This window comes from Lonchura striata, chromosome 1A, assembly GCF_050655825.1.
Source record: "Lonchura striata isolate lonStrDom1 chromosome 1A, ASM5065582v1, whole genome shotgun sequence".
Classification (NCBI taxonomy): Eukaryota; Metazoa; Chordata; class Aves; order Passeriformes; family Estrildidae; genus Lonchura; species Lonchura striata.
The window spans coordinates 15,244,477-15,266,555 of NC_140741.1; the positions used below are offsets into that span (position 1 = coordinate 15,244,477).

Below are 22,079 nucleotides of genomic sequence, written 5' to 3' on the forward strand. Positions count from 1 at the left end.
ACTGATGTGAGGATGCTTTCATGGCATTTCTTTCTCAGGGGTGGCAAGGATATATTAAATGAGAAGTCCATATTAAACTCTGATTCTGCAGTACGATGGAAAAATCATTTAATAATCAAAAGAGCATGTAACTATTTAAATAGACTTACATAAGGCTATTAAAATATCATTTTTTAGCATGATTATAGACTTAAAAAAATTAGGACTGAAAATTTTTTACTCTTTCATAAAAATCTTGAAACTCATTAATTCAAAGGGTCTTTGTCTTAAGGAAACAATTTTTTCTAATACAAGAGAATTATTAGAGCTGTCATTATAAACCAAATACATTTTAAAACATATTAATGATAAGAATAAGTTCATAATGCTGATTTTTAAAATAAAGTCATAAACTATTCAACTGAATTTTTCATTTCAGCAATAAGCTTAGTCTGTGTCCTTATGTATAATGTTTCTTTATTTTCTATTAAGTATTCTCAGGCTATTCTGATATCATTCCTGATAGGTCGCTGATGATGACATCAGATCACAATAATTATTTTCTTGTTAATCCTTGTTAATATCCAGTGCTGGAAATATCTGATTGTTTTCTTAACTATGTCACATTTAATTTTAAACTACTAGGAAAACATTTGAACTGGTTCTAGCTATTGTAATGTACACACCATTCTATTTTCCTAGGAAAATTTCTTTTTTAGTTTGAGAAATCCATTCCAATATTTGGGAGGTAAACTATTAGATAGAATTGCTTTAAGAGCTTCAACTTATGTTTGAGACAAAAAAAAAGTGGGACTTATTTAGCCTACAAAGTAAATAATTCAGTCTTCTCTACCAAATGAGCCAATATTGAGTATGTGAAGCAGGCAGCTAAAATAAGAAAAGAACTGCACTTTCAAAATGTATACCTGCTGCTCTTCCTGCAGTTTCCTCTTGCAAAGTTTGTTCTAGCTTGGAAAGGCAATGCTCCTACCCCTCAGAACTGCAAAAGCATTACAGCAAGGGGCCAATATGCTATGACACACACAGAGTTTTGAAGTTTAACCCAGTTTTCTGGATTCATCCATGGGCTCCAGCTGAGGTCAGTGGAAACACAGAGGAGAGCTGCACTGCTCAGATCCTGCAGGGAAGACAAGAAATGCTGGTAAGGTCACCTCAGACTCCTCTGTGTGCATGGCCAGAGAGGAGCAGTCGCAGCTGCTGCTCGACACCACAACTGCCCCTACGTATGTGGGGTGCTGCTCTTCAGCAATTGCCCCTCTCTGCATCCCAAACCATCAATGTTTCCATAGAGGCTTTGGCCTTTGCATCACTCCTCACCATAGCATGTGTCTGTTGAGCTTTCTTGTTGGCTGTTGCCCTGATATGTTGTATTTAAACTCTGTTTACCGGAGTAAACCATTTTACAGGTCATGTAAACAAGATATATTAATTTTGCTTCTTAAGCTAACATGCTTTTGATTTAAGAATGTGTCATTCCTTGGCTGACGTGACATGGAAACCCAGCCATTTGGATGAACTCTTATTTACAGGGCTTCCTTGAAAATGAACATTAGGTGCTTAAAATAGTCCCTTGCCAAACTACAGTGGCTGTTGTAAAGAGCTCTTCCTCCCCTGCCTTGCCTAGCACATTCTTTTTGTTCTGCTCAGATAGTGCTGCTGTCTTGGGATTCCTCCCAGAACACACCTAGTTTTCTTCCCCAGTGTTAGCTCCCATCCACAACTGCTATTTGTATCTAGCGTGAGCTCTGCAGCCTTCCAAAAACCACTTGCTGCTGATAAATCCCAGCAGTTGTGATGTTTGGTGTTCTTGCTTTAGAGACCCAAGTGAGGAGAGCTCCTCCTCTGAGAGAATTTGTCCAATGGCCACAGGTTTTTGTGGGACAGCAACGTGCCTCTGGAAGGCTTTGTTAATTTGTGCAGCTTTGCCTTTACCACCTTGCAATGATGTTTTCTGAGACTGAGAGCCCTCCCAGGGGCTGACAGTGATGGGAACTCACCCTTTCTTACCAGAGTCCATTGCCCCATGAATCAATAAGGTCCAAAATTCCTGGCAGGGTAGAGGCCAGTCTTCTGCACCCCAAAGGCTGTGATGAAGATGTTGAGGATGACTGTGATGAAGATGAGAGCTGTAGCAGTGTTGTTGAGTATATTCAGGCGGGGTTGCTTTGCAATATCATTCAGGTTCAAACGAGCTGTGCAATACAATGCAAGAGGAAAAAGGAGTTTGCAAACTGACTCCAAGTCTGCCAGTTCCTGCAAGCATCCCCTGCCTGGTAAATGTTCATGGTGCTCCTGAGTACTGAGGCCACAAAGCAGAGGGAGTAGTCACAGGAATGCTACAGGAGCCACAGGTTGCTCTAGGATGACACAGAAGGCTGGAGCCGAGAAAAAAAAATCATCTTGTGTTGATTTTTGGACAAAATTCTTCATTTTGCCATGGAGGTGCTGTGGCCCTGCAAGAGGTCAACCCTAAACAGGCAAGTTACTGTTGCACACTAGCCAGACACATGCCATGGTCCCCCCAGCACTGCCTGGCCTTGGGACATGGTGAGGGCAGGCTGTGGGACATGGGAGACAAGGGCAACAATGCTCTGCTTGCACTGGGAAGCCTGGGAAGTTCCTCCCTCACACCCAGACATCACCTATGTGGTGACACAGCTGTCAGGCCTGGGTACATGAAAGGGGCCAGTCCTGGCTGATGGACATCAGTGCCTTCAGACACAGCAATACGCTGGTTACCAGGGCTGTCTGGCCAGTGAGCCTTGCAAACAGCAGCAATGTTGTGGTCCCTTCCCCTCTCTCCTCCCAGCCGACTCCAGCCATCATAGCTGCCACCAGGAAAAGCTGTGGTGTGTATGACAGGGGAAGAAAAATGTCACAGATTTTCCAAAGCCTCCAATCCTCTGTCCCCCATAAAAACCCATGTAGGATATTCAGGAGAAGGCAGAATTTTGCAGGTTTTTAATTCTGGGAATCTGTTGGAGATTGAAATACAGCTACTCCTGTATCAGATGGAGCACTGGGCAAGCACCAGCAAACTAATGCTGGTATTAATGTACTGTTTGTAGGCCCCTAGGAAAACTGTGGGATTAGTTAAATGTGAGGTAAATTTGGGGAATACCTCTGCCAAAATTAAGTCCCAGACGAAGTAAGATATAAAAGACAACTAAAATGTGGCGTCTGCAAGAGCTGCATGAAGGAGCACGGAGCAGTAGGGGCAGCCAGAGGCCCGTCTTGGCCAAATCCCCACTCTTTCACTGGGACAGGGGATCAGGCAGTGGGAAAGAGAAGGAAGAGTTTTGTTCAGAGATGTGCAAACGAGAAACAACGCACCCACCATTTTGAGTGACACTGACGGCTCTATCACCCACAACCAGCCCCGGAGGGAGACAGAGGGGAATGATCTGGGGGAAGAAGCTTCTCCCTTCTATCCCCACACCAGCTCACCTACAGGGTACCCTGCCCCTGCAAGGGTGCACATGCCTTGGTGGCCACCTTACCAGTGATGATAAGGAGAATCCCAATCATGACCTGGAAGAAGAGGGAGATGCTGATGAGCACGATGAGGGTGGCATAGTACTGGAAGGACGTCCCCTGCTCCAGCACAGCTTTGAGCTGTGTGACGTTGGCCATGAACAGTGCCACGTCCAGCATGCTCTCTGCCACGCTCTTCTTGGTTGCATAGTGGTTGATGTTCATCGGCCCGTTGATCCGAAGGTGAGGATTCATGCCCTGGGGAGACAGGAGGAATCATATCAGCATTGCTAAACCAACAGACACGTCTGCTGTCTTCTCCCTGGGGTTTATCTAGAAAGCCTGGGAAAGAGTCAAAGTTGCATGTTTTAGAAGTGTTGAGAGCACTCAGTTTCCCCTCACAGTTGCCTCTTGGTATTAATAGGCACAGATACTTGCTGTGATCAAGAGCTCAGCAAGGTTTTAAAAAAAAAAAAAAACAAAACAAAAAACCCAGGTATTTTTTGTGGAAAACAAGCTTATCCAGAGTTACAATAATGTAGATTATCCAAAAGCCAGGGATTTTGCAAGCTATATTAAATTCTCTTCCTTCAGGACATAGACGAGACTCAAATTTACAGGGGATTAGAGACAGATCTTCTCTTTGGTTTGGGTGTTGTGTTTAATATCATTACCAATTACCTGGATGAGAGGACGGAGTGCACCCTCAGTTTGCAGGCAACACCAAGCTGGGTGGGAGTGTTGACCTGCTGGAGAGTAGAAAGGCTCTGTAGAGGGGTCTGCAGGGGCTGGACCAAGGGACTGAGGCCAACTGTGTGAGGTTGAGCAAGATGACGAGCTGGGTCCTGCACCTGCGTCACAACAACTCAATGAAGTGCTACACACTTGGGAAAGAGGGGCTGGAAGGCTGCCTGGCAGAAAAGGACTGGGTATGACTGAATATGCGCCATCAGTGTGCCTGGGTGGCCAAGAAGGCCAATGACATCCTGGCCTGTATCAGAAACAGTGTGGCCAGCAGGACCAGGGAAGGGATCATCCCTCTGTACTGGGCATTGGTGAGGCTGCACCTCAAATGCTGGGTTCACTTTTTGTCCCTTCACAAACCAAAAAGGACATAGGGGCGCTGGAGCAAGTCCAGAGATGATGGGCAATGGTGCTGGTGAAGGGTCTGCAGAGTAAGTCATATGAGGAACAGCTGAGGGAGCTGGGGGTGTTCAGCTTGGAGAAGAAAAGGCTCAGAAGGGACCTTATTGCTCTCTACACAATCTGTGACCTCGGGTTTCTTTGAGCAGCCCTGGGTAAATAGTGGCTTTCTTTGATTTGAAAAGCAGCAACAAAGCCAGTGATCCTGGGAGAGCAGTGTGTGTGGGGTGTGTCTGATGCTGAAATTGGGGTGAATTTTGGAAAGGGGTTGTGGCCCCAGTCTAGTGGTCACCCTGATGTGACAAAGACATGTATGACTGTGAGCAGGAAAGGCTGTGTCTGTTTTGAACTATTGGTGAACTGTGATCCCTAACAAGGAGCTAGCTTGGGGTAGGAAAGGCTTTTGGTTTGGTTGGGGTTTTTTTAATATGATAGCTCAAAGCATTTAGTTCTTACAGTTTCCGACAGTGACATTTCTGTGGTTACGCAGCTCCTTTGCAAAGCCTATATTTCTTGCTCTGGAAGGTAGAAGGTGAGAGATACTGGAAAGAAGTAGAAGTCTAAAGAACTGGTTAAAACTCCAAGGCTGTGTGTACGTGTTTGAGACTTAAATATTACAGTGTGGTGTCAGGGGCAGAATACAGGCATCTTGAGGAAATGAGGCCAGCAAAAGGTCATGTTCTGTGAATGCATTTTAAAAACCTATCTTGAGGGACTGCTCCCCCCTTAGATGACTTTAAAACATGTGATTCTATTGGAACAGAAAGAAACTAATACCAAATTGTGCAAGGTTGGTGATTTGATCCATCTCATGTGCTGTTTTTCTTATTCCTGAAGAATCAGCCCCCCTCCTTGCAGCATCACAAGGCTGTGCATTGATAGTTTATCTCTGTGTAATGATGAGTTAAGGGTTTGAGAACAAGGGCGCTGTACAAACAGGGCAGAGCTGCTGTTAAATGAGTGACTGGTACCAGGAGGCTGAGACATCTGTTTCTGGCTGCTTACGTGGGGAAAAATAAAGCAAGTCAGGAGCTTTTGTTTAATAAAAGCACATTCTTCTTTTGAGCTGCCTTTATGCTCCTTTACCTGGAGTGCGAAATGGGGCAGAGTTGCACCGTCCTGAGCTCTGTGTCCCAGATGATCAGGCAGTGAAAACAGACAGCTTTGACATGGACTTTTCTCACATGGATGAGTGTGACAGCATGTTCCCATCTGGGACATGAAAACACAGGCAGGTGGTGCTCTCCTATGTGGAGCAACTGGAACTGGAAAACCTTCACAATGGAAAAGTTGTGACTCCAGATTCCAAAGTTCTGTCAGTCCAGGCAGATCCAGGAGGATGTCCAAAATGATAATGGATGATGGAAGTTGGACACTAAACTTGAATCTGGGTAGCTGAAGATTTGTGATGGGCAGCCCCCAAACACCCACCTGGCTACAGCCTCCTCTCAGGCGTTGTAGAGTGCTTTAAGGTCCCTCCTGAGCCTCCTCTTCTCCAGGGTGAGCAGCCCTAGCTCCCTCAGCCACTCCTCATCAGATTGGTGCTCTAGTCCCTTCACCAGTTTCATGGCCCTTCTCTTGAAACACTCCAGCACATGGCACATGACTTCTTATGATGCAAGGAAAAGTTACAGAGATCCAGGTTTTTTATGGATTTGGCCCTCAGTGTTCCACCTAGTCCATCAGCTAAGAATGGATGCCTGATGTCTCAAATAAGGAGAGGCTTAAAAAACCAGGAGTCTTCAGAGACCTGGCATTTGGATTAATGCTGGAGGAGGGATTTGTTTGGGATGCCGGTGCCATAACTGTCACCCATGAACCACTGTTTGTGGGGTGTGAATGCATGGCTGTGACACTTTTCTTGAGCTGCCAGAATGCACACAAAGCTTTCCAAAGACAGTTTCTGCCTTTGCTTTCTTTAAAGTTCAGTCCTATAAACTCCTACAGCTCAGGAGCTGATTCACAAGCAACTTGGGTTTCCCTGTAGGAGGATTGCCCAGGCAGCTGTGGGAGGTTATGTGGTATCACTGAGGAGATTCAGTTATTCCCTTCTGGCAAACAGAGCCCTAAGTGGAGTCACTGGACATACCTGAAGGTTCACCAAAGTGATTTATGCCACCAGGCTAGAGCTGGTGACTTTCTAGTCACTTTGAAAGGATTCCCCTTAGGAAAGTGGAGATCATAGTCTTTTATTCTCTGTAATGTATCAAAGAGCTGGATCTGGCAGTCAGACACCAAGCCCATCTTGAAAGCATGATTGCAGAGCCAGCACATCTGCTGGAAACAGCACTTTTGTCCCAAGCGGGGGCGCTATCCCTATTACCCACTTACTAAGAGTAGGGAAATTAGGACCTGAACAATTCCATCCCAATCATAAAACAGTGCTGGATAAACTGGTGTTGGAGTTACTTTCCTGTGTCCTATTTCTGGATGTTTTGTCTTCCCCTGTGAGGCAGCCTCTTTCCCTGCAAGGACCCTGCTGGCTTCAGTCTGACCCCAGGCAAATTCCCTTTCCTTTTTCTCTTATGTAAACATGGCACAGCAATACAGATCCCCTCAGGGCCTGAGTGAGGCACCCATCTATGTTTTCTAAGTCAAAGGCTTAATTCTTACTCAAAAGTGTGCACACACAGATATTTAACTCGCACTTCTATTTTTATTTTTAATTTTTGTAGGAATTCTTATGGAAAGAAAGATTAATATCGCTGAAAAAAAAAAAAAAAAAGGAGTTTTAAAATTTCTTTTTCAACTTTTCCTCTGGTTTTGCTGTAAGGAGCTTTCAGGTCACCAGGCCTGTGAAATCAGACTCCAGTACCAAAAGGTATGCTGAGCTCCACTGCTCACTGAAACTACCTGAAAATTTTCCACTAGAATTAGTTTTCAAGAGTAATTCTTTGGGGTTTTCATGCATTTATTTTTACAAGAAATAGCTACTCTCTTCTGTAAACTTTTGGGGGAGCTTCATCTAAATATTTCTCTCAAAGCTGACAGATTTTAGGTCAAGGGGAGCACAAACCTTTTCTAAATTTCTTGGACAATTTCTACAAAAAACTACAGTTTACTTGTCACATTTTTCAGATTAGGAGGAAAAAGAATTAGAGAGCAGATCTAATTGCAAATCTCTGTGTACTTTTTGGGTTTTGTGACCCTATCCCCAGGGGAGAACATCCTGAAAGAGGCAGTGGGACAGCATGAGGCTCCCCAGCATAATGATAATGATAATCTTTATGGAAGCACTCTGTCAGAGGGCGATATCTGAATAGGAACTGTATTATTGGCCATTCCTTCCAAGGGAAATGCTGGAGAATGCCAAAGAAAACAGACACAAATGTAGGCCACGCTCTCAGAGGAGTGAGCACAGAGATAGCCACCACAGGGATCCTGGCCACAAACAGCCAGCCACACACAGCATCAGACACCAGGGAAAACCCAGGGAATGTTTCCCCAGCATTGGCCAGTCAGCAACTTTAGAAGTACTTTGTAAGCATTGGCTGATGGAGGTGAAAGCACACTGACAGTCGCCATCATCTTGCTAGAGCAGGAGAGGAACACAGTCCCCTTTCTGTGAGAAGAAAGCAGAGGGATTAAAGCCTGGCCCTCAATCAATGCTTCTGCTTCTAAGGGCACAGTTATTAGCTACTCTCCTTCACCAGGGGAGCTCATTCCCTGCAGCTTCTGAACAATTCACCTGGGATGAAGGGAGCAGATTTTAACATTTCTAGCCTACATGCCCAGGCACAGAAAGCAGCAGCAGCAGGAAGAGTGGCGATGACCTTTCTACTCCCCTGATGGGCTGGGATTCCCTTGCAGAGTTTTGTGTGGCAGCTCATGGGTGAGGAAGCAGGTCTGTGCACAGCCACATGTGTGCAAGAGAAGAGACACCCAAGGAGCACTTTGGTCTGTACTAACTATATTGTGAACTTGGTGAGGCAAAGGCTGTTTTTCTCCAGTTTGGCACAACAGAAAGTATCCTGGCTGCTTTCCATAAACAGAAGTAATAGTAAACCTCATTGTGGATATTGCAGGCAGAAGGAAAACTGAGTGTTCAGGGCCAGTCCCCCCTCCTCAGTCTCTGTGGAGGCTCTTGGCTAGTCCAGTTGTGCTTAGGGATTTTTTCCTTTTAATGTAGCTATCTGTTCTGCTCACCAGGGGTCCTGTTTCGAGCCAAGTGTTGTGTTGCCTTCAGTTCATATTGCATAAATCCCAGAAAATAAATCAGAGGTGCTTTTCTAGGATCTCTCCTCATGTATCAGTCTGGTCCTGATGGAGATCTATCTCTGAGGTGTCCTTACACTTCTGTAACAGATCACTGCTGAGTTTAACAGAGAACCCCTTGACACTAACTGTTCTCCATCCAAAAAGTGGCTTCCAGGAGCTGGGAGCCAGTGCCCCTTTGGAAGTGAAAGCCTAGACAAGTGGCAGGCACAGATTCCATGGACTTGACAAGCACTGTTTGTGTTCTGTGGTCTACCAAACCTGGTCTTTCCATTTGCTTTGTCTGCCTCCTGTGTTTCATCTTGCAGGTAAACCTGCTGAGGTCTCTTGGGCAGAGGTGTCACACAGAGCAGCATTTAGGCCTCTCATCCTTGAGCCAAGAGGTGCCAAATGAGGGCACCTCTGTAGCTCAAGGATGAAGGTGCTGCTGGGTGAGGCTGCCAGCCCGTCTGCATTTTCAGTTCAGCTCCTCCTCTTTTCCTTTATTCCCTCTTTTTCCATTTCTTTCTCACCCTGTGCCTTTTACCTTGTCTATCTTTCAGGCTTTTTCCTGCTACTGAGCTTTTCAGCTTCATCCACCTCCTTCCTGGGTTGCTGTCTCCTGCTCTCCCCACTCCTCTCCCTCTTTGGCACTCTGCACTGCTGTCTGGCAAGTTTCTTGAATCTGTTCACTCTGACGCCATTCAAGGCTTCCTATGCTACAGGGCAACATAAATTATGTATCACTCAAATAGCTGTCTTACCAAATCTATATTAAACTCCCTTGTTAAGTATATTTATGATGTTGAATTGAAGGGATCCAGGAATCGACTGGCAGGCTGTAGGGCTGAGCTGGAATAAAGATAATTTTTCTTTTCCAGTAGCTGGGATGAGGACAAGGTGGGAAGGGTGGTGGCGGTGCTGAAGGAGCCTTCATCCATAGATTAGGAGCAGTTTGTGAGTTTGGGACTCAAGAATTGAGCCAATTGCTTGGCACCAGCAATCACAATGTGCTGATGCATGATCTCTGATTGTTGAACAGAAGCAATTGGGTGTGTATATGTATGGGGGGGACAGCTCTTTGAATATATGGAATTGGGAGTGCACTCAAAAGGATTAGTGAGAACAATTATTTCCAAAGTCAGGATATAGAAGCTGGAGCCTATTCAAGTCATTAGTGTTTTATCCCAGTGTTTTTCGGGAGGAAAAAAAAAGGGAGCAGGGGAAGACTAAAAACAGCTTTAGAAGAAAAAAATTCAAAGTAGGTTAGCAGAGAAAATGAGTTTATAAAAAATAGAAGAGCAGCTGGGAGGCACAACAGTAACTACTGCATTGTGCTTACAAAGCTAAACACGTTAAGATGAATAAATCCCTAAGCTGGATGGCTTATGGCCCAAAATATTAAGAAAAGCTGGGTCTGATTGCAGGCTGCTGCCAGATCCAAAGAGCAAATGTGTTCATATAAATCATTTTAATTCAAAACATTCATGAAGCAAGGTCCTAAAACTGAACTCCTTCCAAGTCTAAGCGTGTTTGTATCCAATGTTGAGGGGTCAGGTTGATTTCTAAAACTGAGAGAACATAGTAACAGCTGTACTGGATCAGACCAGAGGTCCAGTTCCCTTCTGACTGTGGTTTGTAGCAGATGTTTGAAGAGGGCCAGAGAAAAATTTTAGAATGGGACAAGCATATAGCAATGGTCCCTTGTGACCTGTAACTCTGTATTTAGAACTGCTCCAGCCCTGGCCTGATGTTGCTTTTCATGTAAGGTAGCCCAAGGTCAACTAGTCATTTGCCAGGTGGCTCAGGGCATCCTAGTTGCTCTCCCTGGATTTTAGTTTTTCCTATCTGCAAATTAACACGAATCCTCATATGGGCGATGTGTAGGGTAAGAGAGACGGGCAAGATCTCCTGTAGAAGTGCAGTATGTTCCTGTGTTGTAAACAAAATCCACCTGGACTGCATTTGCCGTGCAGGGAAGCCCCTGAAGCTGATGAAATCAGTGAGGTGATTTTCTCATTGCCAGGGTGGTTTACATCTTGCAGCATTTCCCAGGTAAACCTCACTCCAAGGCACCGGAGCTCAGGTTTATTGGCACATTTTGAGCTTTCCATGCCCCTGGCCACCCTTTGAGTGCTCCCCACAGAAAGGAAGCTGTGTGAATCCAGGTAGAAAGAGGGAAGAACATGACTGAGGGTTTTGACAGAGCTGATGGCACTGCATCCATGAGCCGTGGGACTCAGGGGTTCTGGCCTCTCACATGCTCGTGCCACACACACCACAGGCCATGGACACCTGCCACAGGGAGCTGCCTCATCTCCTTCTTAAGCATTCTCAAATGGGGACTAAGAGAGAGCTCATCCATGCAAGACAGCTCTTGAACATGTAAGTGGTAGCTCTGAAAGGGTCTGGCAGTCCGGTGGGAAACCTTTAGAGGGTCAGAGTTAAAAAGCAATGGAAATCACTCAGTAAAATGCCTTAGAGGCCTCAAGGTGTTCCCTTTGAAGCAGCTGAGGTTGAGCTTCTGTCCCTCTGAGCCTGTAAGCAGGTTAAGTGGTCAGTACCATGGCTCTTCACTCCTCTCAGCTCTCAGGGAGAATTGCCACCGTAGTTCAGGTCAAGAAGGAGTTGCCACAGTTGCAGAGGCAGGGGATGTGTCCCACAAGGAGGGGATGCTTCTATTTTCAGAATCAAGTGGCACCCAGACTCCTCATCACATCATGGGTGTCCTCTTATGACAGGCAGAACACTTGCTTAAGAGCAAGGCAGCCTGCCACAGAAGTAACACAGAATCTGATCCAGTTTTCTGACAGATGCAGCATTACCTCCCTTCCTTCAGACTGCAGCTTCCTGAGACCTTGCTCACTGTTGGAACCAAAAATCCCCCCTCTCTGCCTCTTCCTTTCCAATTTTCCTCTTTCATTGGCACATTCAGTGTCTTGTTTGTGGGAACAGACATTGTTTTGGCGGTGATTGTGCACAGGAAATGTTCAGGTTTGTCTGCAGTCTTGCTGCTTTTAACTGAAGTTACATGAGTTTGAACCAACAGGAAAATCTAGATGAGGTTTTGTGCCAGAACCTGTATTTTTGGCCATATGAGAAAGAAACATGAAGCAGACAAAACCTTGAGATGGAATTGCCTCACATCAAAATGCACACACAAAAAAAGAAGAAGGCTTCTAGTTTGTAAAACGGATGTGAGAATAGACTATTAAGCTTTTAAAAAAGTGTGGGGAGGAATTGTTTAAGTAGATAAATGGTTGGATGAAGAATATTAACTGTTAACTGGGTGACCAAGGGAGCCCTTCTTATGTTCAGAGCAAAAGAAAAATGCAACACAACATGCACTCAAACCCTTGGATACAGAAGGAAAATCTGAAATTAGTGGATCCAGTGCTGTGTTGCTTTATAAGGGTTTAATAATTTGAACCCTAAGGATATTAGGATAGGATACAATATTAGGATACAGTACAGTAAAGCTCATGGGGGAGGTTTAAGGGGGTTATAGAATGGAAGGTTTTCCCTGGTAACTAAAAATACTAAGTTTGGCTTCCCATTGTCTTCCTGGAGTCCTTTCAAGGGTGGGGTCATTCTGTTGTTTGGGTTTATAGCTTGCTATATTGACAGGATTCGTAGGATGAGATTGTTTATGCTTTTTCTTCTCATCCTCCAGCTTGATGGTGCTGTGAGAGTTAGGCATGCTAAGTTCAGGGCAGTGATTTAATGGGTTATAAAAATGTTCATTGGTATATCAGTACTTTAAGCATAAATTGTGAGTTACTGTTGGGCAGAGATTGGAAGTGAAACAGCTGGTGGGAAGTGATATCTCCCAGTTTGGAAAAATGGTACTGGGACTTCCCTGTTTGACATCCACTGAGTTCAGTGGACGTTAAACTATGAAAACGTTTCTCTTTGTCCATCTCAGCCCAAGTTCACAATGGTAAATTAAATTATGCTCAAAAAGTGCGGCCCTGAAAGCCTCATCATTAAGATATTTTGTCATCCTGTGCCTCTGCTAATATACTAACAATTTTTTTTTCCAGTGGATTATGAATTTGGATATAACTATGACTAAAAAGGGTTCTATGCCTTCTAGACAGGCATTCTAGGTTAGAAGGTATTGCAAAAGTGTATTGAATAAATTGGAAACTTCTCTGAGCAGTTGCAGAGCAGGGATCGAAGTCTAAGGGCAAAGAGTTCAGAAACCATAATTCTTTGGTCTTCAAAGATGCTAATGTAACTCATTTAAGATAGAGCTGGAAGTATCCATACAGTAAAAGAAATGCAGCAACTGTAGAGCTCTCTCTCATTTCCCTTCTATTAATTTGCTATTAAAGCTTAATTTTGTTTTAATTTTATGCTTTTGTATTGCATTTTAAATAATACACAAGACCCAGGACTAAGCAGTGGCTGGAAGGTAACAGTGAATATTGTTTACAACAAAGCTTGGGAAGGGAACTGTAAAAAGAGCTACCTCAGAAGTTTGCATGAGAGCTGCTTCAGAAGTCATGCATGTAAAACTGGCCCTTATTAAATGTGATATATTTTTAAATGTTTGCTGTAGCCCTATATTGTGTTCTTTTGAATATTGGATACAAACCACGTGACACACATTCTTCCCATGAAATTTCTCCTCAGTTAAAACTGTCTCTCCCACTTTAACACTGCATGTCCTGAATGTCAATTTTAGCCCCCTGAAGTCTTCAATTTTTCTTTCCTGCACTGCAGGAAGGACACTGCAGTAGTGCTTGGAGATGTTTTATGTTTTGGGGCCAAATTCTTATACAGCTGATGCTGTGGCTGTTCAGTTTTATGTAGAAGGAATACTAAAGATCAGATTAAAGAGTGGTATAGAAATAAAATTTGCCTTAACCTAAATTCTGTGCAACCTCACTTGCTTATAGCACACAGAATGCAAGCAGACATAATCTTAATTCTCTTATTTCAGTTTTTAAAGCAATGGTTTAGAGCAATTGTGCTGTGAAAGAAGTGTTCTTGTATTGCCTTAAATGATGAAGGTCTGCTTGTCCCAGATCTGGCAGGAAAAGGAGCCTACACCATCACTTTCTACCCAGGTCACAGACAAAAAGGCTTAGGGTACCACATCTCAAGATTAGATAGTTTAAGGGAGCCAGGAAATGGGGTTTGATGCTTTCAAAAGTGTGGAGGTCTTTCTAGATTTTGAATAGAAATTAGTTAGTAAGCATTCATGGGCTCCTAAGAAAGCTCATGTGGCTGAAACTGTGCCTGTGTCTGCAAACAGCAGTAGATGGAATGTCTGCTTCCTGGTTCTTGCCTGGCCAGTGGAGCCAGGGTGTCCTGGATGAGTTTGTCCCTGATCACAGCAGCAGGACATCAGACCTTGTTGCTGTTACTTATCCAGCATTCCAGACTCATGGAAGTAATAACTAATTTTTAAATCTCCCACTTCAAAATTAACAGTGACCTCTCCTAACCATTAAGTTAAATGTTGATCCTTTTAATGAGCCTAAGAGGGCTGGAACTTCTGGTATAACCAGAGGGAGCTTCACAGCCACAATACCTTGCTCAGGCAGCTGTTCCAGGCAACAGTGGAGGAAAATACTGCTCTCTGAAAAATGAGGCTCTCTGAGACCTTACCAGTCACTTGGAAGGAGGTGGATGGAAATAAACTCCAAGCTTCATTATGCTGATATTTGTAAAGTGTCACAGGAAGTGCTTTGCATTGGGGAAGCCAAAGCAACATTTAAGCAAATGGCTGTGGAATGTCCTTGCCTGCAGCTACTTTGAGGAAGGGAATGTTTGATGGGTACCTGACTCGATGGCCAGCTGTGTTCCTACTGAAAGCTGTGGGGAAGAAAGACCCACTGGAGCTGGAATAGAGTGTGCAGCCCTGGGTTGTGTCTGTCTGTCCAAGGGTGCTGGTTAATAACTCCTATTGGCTTTGGATTTGGCACGCTTTTAGTATTTGCACGGACTTGAGGCAATCTTCTCTAATGTAATTAATTAATTAAGATTAACTTAATTAGACTGTAAAAATGAATTAAGAGAATTAGTTAAGCTTGAAGCTGTGGTTTGGTTGCTTTTGACAATCAAAACAAATGCCTTTGAATCAGTTTCCTTGAATTAATCTCAAACAAGGAGGTTCCCTGTTCAGTAGCCTTGCTGATAACAGAATTGTCTTCAGGAGGAAGAATGCTACACCAGTACATTGGAGGGGAACAAAATCCCACCCCCCCACAAGCCAAAACCCCATGCACACAAGCCCTGAGATAAGATAAATGCAGAACTACACTTGGTTATTGAACACACCTGGTCATTGTGAGATTAGTAAGTGATATCTGAGATTATAGCAGCAACTATGGATAACCAAACAGAATTAAATTGTCACTGCTGACAAGGCAAGAGAGCTCAAATGGACATTCAGATCTGTCACAGAGATCACATCACTCAGATGTGTCACATCTTAATGTGGAAAGTGAGATGAAACATTCAAACTGTGGCCAGGGAAGAATTCAGGAATGGTCATTGTCTCTAGCTGTGCTGTCAGTTCCACTCCAGCTGTTGCTATGGCACCTGCACTTTTGAATTTGTATTCTCTTATCACTGATGCACTGGAGGGTTTGGCAGGTGATTCATGTACCCTGATTCACAATTCATCCTGGGTGAAGTTTGCAGAAAAAGCTATTGTCTTTGGTGTCATGTACATGTGAAAAAACCACAACCCATGATCAGATTCTTTCTTAGCAGTTTTCCTCATTGTGGCCTACAGACTTCTGCCTGGGAAGTTGGAATGGAGATTTTGTTCTGGCAATTTATGCACCATCCTGTTGCTTCTCTCCATGTGTTTTATACACATTATGGATTAACTAAAAAATAATTTAGTGACCCCTTGCTCTCTCGTTCCAGTACAACTTGGTATAACAAGACACCAGTTATAAAAAATACCTTTAAAAACTGGTAATTTTTTTTGATGGAGGAGGGGTTGGGGAGGGTGGAGGGGAAGTATATCCAGGGCAGAAAATCCCAGCAGTTTCTCCCCTTTCAAATAGTTTTTTTGATGAAAGAACCATGCAGTGCCAGCACAGTTGATGGGTTTGAAATGCCAGCAAGGGCTGTGCTGGAGCATCCTCTGTACTTAGACACCTGAATAAGAGCCACAGACCTCTCTGAAGAGACAGGAAGGCCCATGTGTCAAAAGTTCTATTTCTGGAGCTCTATTTATCCTTCATGTCTGGAGATTGTCACAGAATTGACACCACTGTCCTTCTCTAACCCTTGAGCTGCTGCAGGATTTATCCATCAGGACTCAGAGCCCAGCCAAACTCCACTGGCATTAATGGGACACGTAATTGATTTTGTGGTGGAGTAAAAAGATCCATCCCATAGCCTTGTGAGTAGAAAAGGTCTGTTCCCTTAACAAGGAAGGAATCTGATGCCTATAGTCCTGGAGCACCTCAGAATGACCAGCCACTTTCCCAAAGCCAGTTTACACTGTCATTGTGCATGTTTACCTCCACAGTACAAACAAAAAAGAGGTGCATTTATTGATGGGTAAACAGGTCCACGTCTCTGCCCAGAAACCAGTTTGGTTAGTCAGCTGGGTGTTGACAGGAGAGGGAAGGAAATCATTATGAGAGACTGCGTAGTAGGCACGATAATGAGCCATGTGGTTGGTACCAAACAAAAGAGGCTTGTGTGGAGCCCAGGGAATGCAGAGATAATTTTACCTCTGCAAACAGGAGGGCATCAAGCTGTGCTTCTCTGCCTGGGAAGTAGGTCAAGAGGAAGTGCACTTTCAATTCATATTCATCTCATAATTATTTCACGTACTCAAGAACAGTATTTTTGTCAAGGGGAGGCTGCCTCTGTGGCCAGTCTCATGGAAGAGCAATCCTTCCCTCAAAGCGGCAGCATGCATATTTGAAGCTTTCAGCAGCAGCATCCATCAGCACTGCCTTCCACATGAGCTGGCCCTGCACTTGTGTTGTCAGTCCTGACCTTGCCAAGCTTTGTGGTGGCTCCTGGCGTCACCATCGGTGGATGCAGAGTGCCTGATCCCAGCTCTACTTACACTCGCCAGTGGCACTTGGTGGAGGTGTGGTTCATTGCTGCTCCTGGTGCTAAAGGGAATGGTCACCCTGGAGGTCCAACCCTCTGCTCAAAACTTGGCCAAGTGTGGAGATACCTGAAGTTCCTCAGGCTCATATCACTGAAGTGTTAAATGGGTGGAGTCTCCAAAACCTCTCTGAGCAACCTACTGCAATGTTTGACCACCATCAGAAATTATTTTTTTTCTTAGAGATCTCAAAGGTGTGTTTTAGAGATGGATGTCAAAGGTTAAGTAAGGATAAGCCTATATTAGACTGGGCAGAGAATAAGCATTCTACTGTCAGCCACAGTACCTGCTCTTGTTTGTTGGGTTTATAAGAAGCAATATATATACCTTGCATAGAGGTATCTATATCTATCTATCTCTAGATTTATATTTCTGAAACAGAAGACAATCTTTACCAGAAAAAAGTCGAATATATTAAAAGTAAATTTTCCCCATAATTTGAAGGCATGTGTAAATGACTACTGAGTAGGAAAAAAACCAAAACAGCTAAGCTTAGAGAATTATGACAATGTGGCAACTCTAATTTAGCATTCAACTGTAGAAAAATGTAAACATGAGACTAAATACAGCCACTCTAATTTGACAAATCTTCTGTTGTTTGCTGAAAAACAGTAGACATAGGATGGAAGATGCTACTGTAAAAAAGCACTTTTCTTTCAAGCTGCAGTGTATCATCTCCACATAAGCCAATTATTAAGGTTTCCTTGGAAAAGTGACCTAATTTTTAAAAAAGAATTGCCAATAGCACAGAAAACTAAATCTGCTGCACCAAAATGTATACGTTCCAGATCTCTTTCTGTAGTAAAATATTTAGTAGCTAGCTGTGGTCTCTGCACCAGTTAAACCTGGTTTTTTCTTTTCATAAAACTTTCTTGGTTTCACCATAACTGAGAAATAGTTGCAGTATCATTTCATCGTCATGTTTCCAAGATAACTAAATTGAACTCCAGTGGAGATAGGACTATGTGGGTGTTATTTTCATCTGGAAAGAGATTTGAAACTTTAAAATCAGCTAAGAAATGAGGCTAGGGTTGATGGAAAACAATAAACTTGTTTTATTCCTACACTGGAATTACTTCTCCTGTTGCATTATACATGAAACACAAAACTCAGCTCTTGCATCAGTTATGTGGCTTGAAGTAACAATGACACGCCTGGGATGAAGAAGTCTTGCCCTGAGGTTTACAATTGTCATTTTCCTCCTGACAGATCCATGTTTACTGCATATATCAAAACCTTAATTCCTTCTGCTGTGTTTCTTATTTTTCCTGGCTACTAGCCATTTTTACCTGGTTTGTGCACTATTTTATTTCCCCACAAATAGCAGCATTAACATCAAGTTAATAGCTATAATGTTGGAGCAAAGTTTCTGTAATGTTTATTATGTAGACTTCCCAAAAGTTCTCTTCCTTTCTTCCTCTTCCCTCATGCTATTGCAGACAACTTAATTTAAGGAGGAATAAAAGGGGAAAAAAACTAACCAAACAAAAAATCCCCACCAACCAGAAAACAAAACCAGAGAAGCTCTTTAGGAGTTCTTCTTATGCATATCTGGGTGCTTCTTTTGTTGTGTGTTATCATACTTGCCCTCAAACAAAAAGAAAACCAAAAAACCCAAAAAACTCAAAAATGAAGGCAAAAAAAAACAACAAAACAAACAAAAAACCCCCAAAAACCCCCCCAACACAACCAAAAAACCAACAACCTAAAAATCTACCAAAAAATAGCTTTATATTCCTACCATATTTTTGCTTAATCAGTGCTCGGTTGTAATCAGGACTATGAATTTCATAATCATTTGCACTTTCAGTTCTGGCAAACTGCATCACCATGTCCACTTGTCCTTTGCTTCCTTATAATTCTCAAACACAGCATGTAACAGGAAGGAGGAGCATCAATGAGGCAACTCCATTCATCTGTTCTCAGTTTTTTAGGGGACACTACACATTTTTCATCTTTCACCAAGGTACTCCTAAAAATCTGGGAAGCTAATGTTATGCTTAATGTTTTCCCTCAGGACTCCCAAGTGCAAAACAGCTGGACTAACAGCACATTTAGTTATCACTGCTGTTAATAAAGCACAAGCTTCAGAAAAAATTAATAGGAATGAGTAAATACTTGGTATTTTAGTGCTTATTTAAACTTACAGACTTTTTAATCTCATTTTCCTAGTAGCCTATCTTTTCTTTGGTAATAATGCCTAAAACATAGTTCCAATAATTTTCAAATTGAGTAGGGCTGGTTAATTCCTAGAAAATAGACTGCCTGTGCAAGCTTAGTAATTCCTGGTAATGTCTCTGTAATTAGACTAAATGAGAACAAGACCTGAACCCTAGTCCGGCATATTCTGAAGAGACATTGAAAATAATCTCATTTTTCATGTTAGGATGTTAAATGAAGAAGTTTCCATCTTCTACCTTGTCTAACGAAAGACACAAGATTTTCTTTCTAGTCTGTTTTCTGTATCTCTGCCTAGTCTTATGTGTGATACTCCCCATGGCCTATTTTGCAAAGCAGCCAAGAAAATGATGAATGGATTTGTTTGGGAAGAGAAGCTTGGACAGAAGTTGCAAGATCTAGACAGGAAAATGTGAATGAAAACTGGAAATTTTTCTAGGAGATTTTACTAGATGACTAAAAACCACAATTTCATAATCGTGAACAAGGACATCATTGGTTAGTGGCACCTCCTTTTTAAGTGAGGAAGCAGAGGCAGCTATTAAAAATATATCAGATAAATGGGGAAGAGGAGAAAAAAGAGGAAAGAGGCAGCAATTATGTAAATTAGAGCCTGTGGAAATATAAAGAGGGGAAAGACTTGAAAGGGAGCAAAAGAAACTTCTACCTTGCAGCCTAAGGACAGTAAGGCATTTTAAAGGGTAACAGCAATAAAATTTCTAACAACAGTATGGCTCACTTGCTTAACAGAAGATGGTGAAAGTCTTAATGATTCAGGAACAGCAGAATCTCTTTTGTGTTTAAAGAGAACTGGGATGGTGTAATCAAGCATCACGGGACTGCAGAAACACTGTCCAGCCCTCACAAATAGCCATGAGAGATGAAAAACAGCAGCCATAAAGAATAAAAAAATAAACCCCAGCATGCCTAAACAGCACCAGCTAAGCAAAAGAGCTGTGTGAGGTGCACAGCTTTCTCTTGCTAACTTTTAGTAAGACTTTGAGCAATAAGCAAACTTTTGAGTCTAGAGGAGAGTTATCACAGAGACCTTGGTAACCCTGGTTCAGGTTTTTTGATGCCAGGGGGCAAAAAATGAGAAAGATTGATATGGGATTAAATTAGCAAAGCAGGAAAGGGAATAGAAAATATTGTGCCCAATGTAAAGTGAGGTTTGGCTTTTTGCGCATTATATTTTTGTTGCAGAGAATATTATTTGTTAAATGATACCCTGTCAGATTTATTGCCCTTTGCAGCCTTTAATGAGCCCCAGTGATGTGCTCTGTTGGCCAGAATTAGTTGGTGCTATAGCTGGCTTTGTCACATGTTGAGTGCTGGAGCTGGAGCCATCCAAAAGTGCTGACTGCTGCTGAGGCAGTTCAGTATTTTTATCTGTGTCATTTTTAAGCCCAAAGCTGGCTTGAAATAAGTGTTATAAAAGACCCTTGCAGGCTTGGACAATAGAATATGTGAGAGGCAGCCTGTGACAGAGGGCCAAGAGGTTCCAAATATGGCTAAGGGGGCAAGTGAAACTAATGCTATTTAACAAAAATCACTTCATATTTATTTCTGGAGATAGGGAGGGCAAGAGGGGATCATTTAGCTTTGTGTGTCACAAAGTGAAACCAGCCTCAGTTAAGCCAGTTTGAACAAGTAACTTGATTCTAATCAACATGGCCATACGCCAGGTAATTTTGTCAGGTCAGTTTGCATTGATATGGCACAAAATAATAAGGGTTACTCTAACTATTTTTCATATCTAGTCTTTCTAATGATTTCTAGGTAAAATACAAGTGAAAATACAGCTTATGAGCATTAAGAACCGTCCAACTGGGGGGCAGTTTCAGAAACTGATTTAAAGATCCTAATGGAAACAGCACTGAACATGAGCTTGCTGTGGGACATGGAAGTTCTACAGTGATGGCAAGAGCAGAACTGTGCTCATTAGATTAATTTCTTTAGTATCACAGTGACATGAGAAACTTGCTCACAGCTGAGAAACCTGTAAAATCTGGAGAGTGCACAGAAAAAAAACCCATACAAATTATGAAGATGCTAGAAAATGTCTTGCAATGGAAAACTGAAAGAAATGCATCTGTCCTGCTTAAAAGAAATATTAATTCAGATTTAATTAGTATCAGGTACTAAATCAACTTTTAAATATAGCTGAAGAATGCATACAAACCTCCCTCTAACAGGAAGCTGAATTAAGGTTAAGTTTAAATTGAAAATGAAGACAGGGAGATAACTTGACAAGAGAGTGGGTGAATTCTCCGATCTCTTGAAATCTTTAAATTAAGATGCATCACCTTCTTATGCTCCAGTCAAATACCAGTTACTGGATTTGGTACAGAAGCAGCCAAGTGGTGCAGCATCAGACTTACTCAGAAGGCAACACTGAATAATTCAGCAATCCCCAAGGACTCCTGAGTATCAGTTTCTCTTCCTAAAGTTTTGAAATGTATTGCTGCACACTGGTAAACTTGAGTCAGCTTTGCTGCTGATATAGCAGCAATTCTACTAATCTATTTCACTGCAGGTGAAGTTAGATTTAGTCAATTCTTCAGTTTAATAAAGTAATCATTTGTCCTCTTTGTTCAAACAGATCTGTGGAATCAGGATATTGATGCCAGAAAGTGTAAATTTAAAAGATTCCAAAATCAAGAGTGTTTATACTGACCTTGCCATGTGATGACAACAAAGTGCATTTCTCTTAATACTGGATATTTATTTTTTTTAGAGAAACTGTATTTTCCCTACAGTGACTTCTCCACTTTCGTGTATCTTCCTGCCAGAGAACATTCTAAAATCTCTGCCATATATATGTATCTTTTATTAGTTTCCTCTCCATAAATAATCTAGCATGGCTTTAAAAGGCAATAAATTGTAGAGTTAAACAGACAGTAAAGGCAGTGCATCGTTCATATCTGGCTGTGTCCTGACTTCAAAAAGTTTTTTTTGTTGAATGGATTCACCTGGCTACAATGACATCCCA

At 42.6% G+C, this 22,079-nt stretch overlaps 1 protein-coding gene across 4 annotated transcripts in view; it reads right to left on the reverse strand.

Moving 5' to 3' along the window:
- Positions 1–91: 91 nt before the first annotated feature.
- NINJ2 (ninjurin 2) overlaps positions 92–22,079 on the reverse strand; it is a 44,599-nt gene continuing 22,611 nt past the window's right edge. For 2 of the 4 annotated variants that reach the window (XM_021535067.4, XM_077783286.2), the window contains 3 exons: positions 3,501–3,732; positions 1,998–2,192; positions 92–1,117 (listed from right to left, as the gene is read on the reverse strand). In XM_021535067.4, coding sequence (XP_021390742.1) covers positions 2,029–2,192; positions 3,501–3,732 — 396 coding nt within the window. In that variant the 3' untranslated portion in view covers positions 92–1,117; positions 1,998–2,028. The remainder of the gene's footprint in view (positions 1,118–1,997; positions 2,193–3,500; positions 3,733–22,079) is intronic. The other 2 variants (XM_077783287.2, XM_085569044.1) reach the window with 1 other exon arrangement.